The sequence below is a fragment of the Micromesistius poutassou genome (assembly GCF_964030765.1).
Source record: "Micromesistius poutassou genome assembly, chromosome: 15".
Lineage (NCBI taxonomy): Eukaryota > Metazoa > Chordata > Actinopteri > Gadiformes > Gadidae > Micromesistius > Micromesistius poutassou.
The window spans coordinates 12365351-12372590 of NC_140285.1; the positions used below are offsets into that span (position 1 = coordinate 12365351).

The 7240-nt window shown below is 49.9% G+C and overlaps 1 protein-coding gene across 1 annotated transcript; it reads right to left on the reverse strand.

Annotated features, from left to right (window-relative positions):
• Positions 1–299: 299 nt before the first annotated feature.
• LOC311359814 (sodium- and chloride-dependent GABA transporter 1-like) lies at positions 300–6487 on the reverse strand (the record flags this gene model as incomplete). The annotated part of the gene is made up of 15 exons (XM_084479847.1): positions 300–518; positions 582–833; positions 1007–1174; positions 1329–1429; positions 1787–1889; positions 2095–2226; positions 2833–2945; positions 3141–3265; positions 3836–3939; positions 4023–4157; positions 4978–5110; positions 5422–5531; positions 5675–5775; positions 5958–6089; positions 6259–6487. 15 exons carry the CDS (start codon positions 6485–6487, stop codon positions 300–302), a joined length of 2157 nt encoding a protein of 718 aa, XP_084335973.1.
• Positions 6488–7240: the final 753 nt, after the last annotated feature.

Sequence of the window (7240 nt, forward strand, 5' to 3'; positions counted from 1 at the left end):
TTTTTTTCTTGACTCACAGTATTACACAGTATGTCTACATTTGACTTTCAGATTTATGGTAGAGGGATAAGTCGACACTAACAGTCTTTTGTTCTCAAGAGCCACAACCAGCAATACATCATTGGCTTGTCGTTTTTTTTGTTTTGTTTTTTACAAATGCTGAAAAATTAAACATGGTTTTTGGAAAATCTGTTTGGATCACATATTGCCCCCGGAGGTAGGTGAATCAATTATAATCTTGGAAGTCATTTGCAATGTTCCATTTTGTCTACACTCTCCATGAGGGAATCCGTCCGTGTCTACACGTTGGCCTCTGGGCTGGTCGGATTAGGGGTCGGACTGGCCGGGTTGGGGGGTGGTTTGGCCGGCTCCAGGGGGCTCGTGGGGTTTGGGGGTGGGATAGTCGGACTGGTCGCAGCAGCGGGGACTGCTGGACCGGCGGTGGTGACGATGGTGGTGGTGGCGGTGGTGGTGGTTTGGCTAGGGACTGGGTTAACGGGGCTAGTGGCCGTGGCTGCAGCTGGGCTAGTGGCAGCAGGAGCAGCAGTAGCAGTAGTAGTAGCAGCAGCAGCAGTGGGAGCAGCAGCAGTGGGAGCAGGAGCAGCAGCAGCAGCAGCAGCAGCAGCAGCAGGGGGAGCTGGGGGAACTGGGCTAGCCGCAGCCGTGGGGCTAGCAACGATGGCTGGAGCCGGGCTGGTGGGGCTAGTGGGGTTAGTGGGAGGTGCGTTGCTGGGGCTGGCGAGGGTAGCCACGTTGGTCTCTGCCTGCTGCTCGGGCCCGTTCTCCAGGGGCCTCCTGGTCACCGTGGGGGCCTGGAACATTATCCCAATGCGCTGGAAGAGAAACAACAACCATCAGCATTACGACGTAATTGACAAATGAGTCAACACAATTACATGCAAAAACTTGAAAGATTTGGCTACAGATTCCAGATCTAGTTGGACTGGATCATCAACAACACAATCCTCGTGACACAGACTGCAACCGGTGCTCTGCTCCTCCTCACCTCTCTGAAGGTCCCCTTCAGTCCGAGGTACATGTACACCATGTACCCAGGTATGAGCACCATGGAGGACAGAGCCATGAGCCAGCCCACCCCCTGGCCCCAAGCCGGGAACACATAGTCCCCCATCTTCAGAGGAACCATCTGGAAAGCGCTGAACAGGAACACGCCCTGCGGGAACACAGGAAACGGCGTTCACGCATTCCCGCCCAACACCGGCCGGCAAGCAAATAACATCGATCGATTGAACCAATCGTTTTTTTTTTTTGTTTTTCATAACATGTTCCATGACTGCAGACACGCTGCGGTCGCAGGGCAGACTTACGCCCACGATGAGAGGGGTGAAGACCACCCAGCACAGCTTCCACCAGATGCACGGCCTGTAGCCAATCATCTCCTCGATGTTGTCATAGAACTTGTTCACACCTGCCGGGGACACATGAATGGAAATTCACATCCAATTTATTTCAATTTGCCGCTGGTTTTTCATGCATGGTTTCGGGGCGAATGGGGTAGGACTGGTGTCCTTGGAGCTCTGCGGCGTGTCAGGCTGTGTGTGTGTGTGTGTGTGTGTGTGTGCGTGTGTGTGTGTGTGTGTGTGTGTGTGTGTGTGTGTGTGTGTGTGTGTGGATGTGGTGGGGAAGGGATTGGGGGGGTGTGGAGACAGTTATGTTATCGTTTGACCTTGGTTTTTTGCCACTGTTGTTTTAACTGCTGCGTTTTCCAGTCATATCTTCTATTTGTTAACGTCTGGGAGTCCCTGTGCTAGGCAGTGGTACGCACCGTAGAACCAGGATATGGAGATGCATTCGAAGAAGACCAGGAACAGCAGACACATCCCACTGGCCGAGTAGTAGTCAAAGAGTTTAAACACGTAGATGCCACCCTGGAGAAAAACAACAATGATGTGCAATGATTCATTATCATCCATTATCAGCTCCATAAATCACCAAACACTAAAGGGGTTATCTCAAACCCCTCACACTACATCATCTCTTAATAACCTCCTCAAAGTCAATTACCATCCGTGTAATATTTGACACATTGGCAATAGGAGTGATGCTATAGGCGGAGCTGAGTCCAATGCGTACCTGTGTGATGTTGGACAGACCAATCAGATAGGACACAAAGCAGACCGCGGCGATGAACAGCTCCCGCCTGCCCCGGAGCTGCCTGGGGAACTCGTCCACCAGGGCGGTGATGAAGCCCTCCACGGTGCAGAACTGCAGGGTACAGAAACCCCAGTCATACACGTGTCCTCGGATACAGACACCAGACCAGCTTTCATTGGATGCAAGGAGCTCAACGCGTAAGCATACTTAGCAGCTTTCCATACATGAGTGTTGAGGAGTGTTGAGGATGAGGAGTGTTTTATTACGCAAGACTTTGCATAGTAACTGGAAGATTTTCATCTTGAAACGAATTGCTAGAAAATGCAAAGAATCTCTGTCATGTGGTAGCACAGTGGCACGGTATCACTTATCACTCCCGTGTGTTCTACCTGCTCGTAGGCACACGGCATCTGGTGTGAGTCTGCATTCAGCAAAACATTTCTTTCTGCCTTTCAGTTTTCTAAATATCATACTAACAAAAACGCGGCCACGGGGGGCGACTGAAGAACACAGATGGCCGGACGGAGGTGGCGCGCTTGCATTCAACAGCACTTGACGGCCAATGTCAAAGTGCAGCTATATCCGTCCACAAGGAGACAACCGCATGCTCATCATGCAGCAGGGACAGAGGGTCGGGGTTAGAGAGGCAGGCCCAACATGCACCTGCACGCGCGTATCCAGGTCAGACCTCGCACTCGCTGTCTCCGAGCATCTTACCTGGCTGTCTATCCCCAGCATGAGCAGCATGGAGAAGAACAGTATGGCCCACAGCGGAGACACAGGCAGCTGGGTGACAGCCTCTGGGTAGGCCAGGAAAGCTAAGCCCGGACCTGGATCACCAAGGGGGGGGGGGGGGGGGGGGAAAGATTAAACTTTAGTATGAGCGGTGAGGCATCCTTCTCAGAAAGCCAGATAGCGGGAGATCGGTGGGAGACGTCCCCGTGCAGGACTGCGACAGAATGGCCGTTTTTTTTGGTCGAGGTGAAGGGAACACTTTGTGAGGCAGACGGCTGTGTCTATGTCACCTGAAGCCGCCACGTCGGCGATGGACTTCTTGGTCACGTGGGACATGAAGCCCACGATGGAGAAGATGACGAAGCCGGCAAACATGCTGGTGCACGAGTTGATGAAGCACACGATGATGGAGTCTCTGGGGAGAGTCAACGTGAGACATTTCGTCAACGGTTTAAGTGATTTGTACGTCTCTTCTTTTCTTTTGGTTGTCTGTATTTGGGGTTTTGTTGTGAGAAATGGCGAACTCTTGCCTGGGTTAATTCCAATAACCGGGGGAGGAGGGGATGAGATCACTTAGCTGCCATAGATGGATTTGCTTTGCAATATGATTCGGCAAAAACAACATCAACGTCATTATCATTTTTTAAATTCTTAGTGGATAAAATGCGAGTGATGCCAACATACAGCGTGGCACTGCGGTGACAGACGGCCTGTTTCCCCATTTAGCCGTGCTGCAGCGTACTGGCCCAGAGAAACAAGCATGCTCCTCATGAGAGTAATTATGTTTCACTTGCTGGCAACGCTTGGTCAATTTAATAAGGGCCTTTTCCTAAGGACTCATACAGGCGCTGAGCACTTTTATCATTTCAGACAGACCATCGGTCCTGATACACTGATATACTCTTTAGCGTGCTTAGGCTTGTGTCTCTCTGTGATGTTATTATATCACTGATAACATCCCTCTCCGCTCTCCTTCCCTTCTTACCGGTACACGTTGTTCTTGAAGGGGTTGTAGCTGCCCAGCGCGATCAGCGACCCCAGGCCCAATCCGTAGGAGAAGAAGATCTGCGTGGCAGCGTCCAGCCATACCTGTCAACAGACACACGGTCGTTGGGCCTCCTGCGAAAGGGAAGCGGCAGCCCAACGTGACGCAGCTCAGTGTACGCCCTGACCTCTGATTCCTTCAGTTTGTTGAAGTCGGGAGTGATGTAGAACATGATTCCTTCTTTGGCGCCGGGCAGCGTCACCCCACGGATGAAGAGAATGAACAGCATGAAGTAAGGGTAGGTGGCTGAGAAGTAGACCACCTGCAAGAAGGAGAAAACCGGTGTTGTTTAATAATTACCACCAGGGACGTTAGAACCATGAATCCAATGCTGTGGTTGTAAGTACATTCTGTGCGTGTCATGCATACCTAAATAATGTGATTATTTACCATAGAAACAAAGACAAGGGTTGCAGTGTCAGGTGAAATGTTTGACAGAGACAGAGTGGTTCAGTTGTAGAAATGATTACAGCTTCAACCTGATTACATTCCCTGCAGCGAGCATTTCGATCGCTGTTCGCACTGTAAGGAGACTGAGGGGGGAATGGGATATTTGTCTTCCAGAACAAATTTTATTTGCCACGGTCATGTGACACATTTGACTTGAAAACGTTAAACCATTACTTGTGTGTGTGTGTGTGTGTGTGTGTGTGTGTGTGTGTGTGTGTGTGGATGTGTGGATGTGGTGATAGGGGAAGGGAATGAGCAAAACTGAATTGTGTTCCCCTATCACCACATCCACACACACACACACACACACACACACACACACACACATGCACACATCCACACCCACACAGCGTCGACGAACAGTGGTGTCAGGGGGACAATTTGAATTAGCGGAGAGCGAACCGTGCGTAGCAATGGGATTAGCAAACACACGAGTTGGGTTTCTCGTGTTTAAAAAAAGGGGAAAAAAAGGCTCCATTTGACAATAGTAATGCTCATCTAAATGATGAATGAGCTCATACGAGCGTGATCCTCATTGCGGCGCGGCCCCTACACCGACAGCCTGGTGGCGAACGGCCCCTCGGGGGCCCATTTGTGCGCTGCGCTCGTGGTTTTGTTTCATCATCTCGTACCTTCCCTGTCCAGGCAACACCTTTCCAGATGCAGAAGTACACCAGCACCCAGGCGATGGCCAGCGTTATCGCCAGCGGCAGCCGGATTGTTCCTGGTTTCTCCAAGCCATCCGTCATCTGGTGCATGTTGCGCCTGTAAGACCACAGCCGGCAACAATGGGTCTATTATCCACACTCACACACACACACACACACACACACACACACAGAGACACACACAATTTCTCACACGCACGCAGGCTTGCGCACGCACGCACACACACACACACAGTCTCACTTGCTCGCATGCACGCAGCCACGCATTCACGTGCACACAGACACTGCAGGATATCTGTGCCGGAGATAAAGACGTTTTTTACACATCTCGGTTATGTGGGCTGCTGCACGGCAGACAAATGCATGCACAACAAAATGCCTGCTGGAGTGAACTAGTGAATCTCTTACTCCCAGAACTCCAGCACGGCGCTGGTGAGGTTGGTGGTGTCTACGATGCTGTAGTTTGAATAACATTTGTCTGTGTTCCATGAGTTGCCACATGAGCTCCACGGAAGATCCTGGAAGAGAATAATCACATTTTTGTAGGTTTCTTCGTTGTGAGGAGATTGAGGTCGGGACAAGGCCCAATGGGATGCTTCGAAGAGGGACTGAAGCCACTGTCTAAGTCTAAGTTGTGGGGAGGCAGCTGCAGGATACTTACAGCGGTGAAGGAGTTGTACAGGTAGTAAATGGCCCAAGAAATGATGACAATGTAGTAAATGTTGAGCCAGAAGGACAGGACAGCGGCTGCGAGGCCAACACCTATCAAAGAGCATCACATGGATAGATTAAATTAACCCTCCCCACCACGCCACCCATTGCTGAAGTATCCTTTTTCCCTCAAAGTGCAAGAGCGTTAAAGCCATGAATAGAATGTACCGTCAACCCCCTCCCCCTCCGCTCCACTCCCCTCCCCCCCTCCCCCCTCTGTGTTTTCTGTATACCTTTAAACACAGGGGCCAGCTTCCACACACCAAGACCCCCAATGGAGGTGTATTGGCCCAGGGAGGTTTCCAGCAGAAACAAGGGCATCCCAGCAAATATCAGGGTCAGAAAATAGGGGATGAGAAAGGCCCCTAGACGGGAGAAGGTACAGCACGTTAAGCATTTATGTACTATATCCCAATAAAACATAGCCAGACATGTTATATGGATATGATGATTCATGAATGAGTATCTGGGCAGAATAGAAACATCATCAAAAGCTGCATTGACCAATAGGCATAATAAAACAAATGTGTTTACCTCCTCCATTTTTGCCACAGAGATAGGGAAATCTCCAGACGTTGCCCAGTCCAATTGCATAACCGACACACGACAGGAGGAAATCAAATCTCCCCCCCCATGTTTCCCTGTCAGGTAGATCCTTTTTCTGCTTCTCGGTTTTCAAATCCAACGACTTGGGTTTGTCATTAGTGACCACTTCGTTAAGTTCTGTCACTTGTCCATCCGCTTTGGTGCCGTTCGTCGCCATGTCTCTGGCTTTGGCAAAGGTCCTGGCAGTCGGACGAGAGGCTTCAGCACCAGTCCACGTAGACAGCAGCTTCGCGGTTTCACACCAAACCCCTCGGACCAAAATTGTTGACGGAGGAGGAGGTGAAGTCTCAGCAGACGCGACTCGTCAGTTGCCGTCAACCTGAAACCGTGCATAGAGTGATTGGTGGATTTCTCGGGATGAAATCATTCGGCAATTTTTGCTAAAGATTGTTTTTTGCTGATACGTGTATAAATAAACGAAATGTTTGTGCACAATTTTCCACAGACTATGCGTAATACAAATCCACGCAATAATGCTTTTTTTGAATAATGTTATGTTTACACACACATATATATATATATGCATACTTTTTTGTGATCAAATCCATAAGTCAATCATAACCCTTATTCCCTATAAATAAAGCAGACTGTAGTGATGGCGTGTGGATGAGCAGCAGCCAGAGGAGAACACACATGATAGGCTCAACAAAGCCAAGGCGCCAATTAACCGTCGATCCGCCAGTGGAAACACTGACGTTTCCAGCATCAATGAAGAAGGAAAAAAAAAACTTTCTGACCAAATTTTGCATTCAAATCACACACACACACACACACACACACACACACACACACACACACACACACACACACACACACACACACACACACACACACACACACACACACACACACACACCGCGCGAAGGACGCGCCAAGGCGATGCCAAATAGACCTCGAGATTTACGCAAAC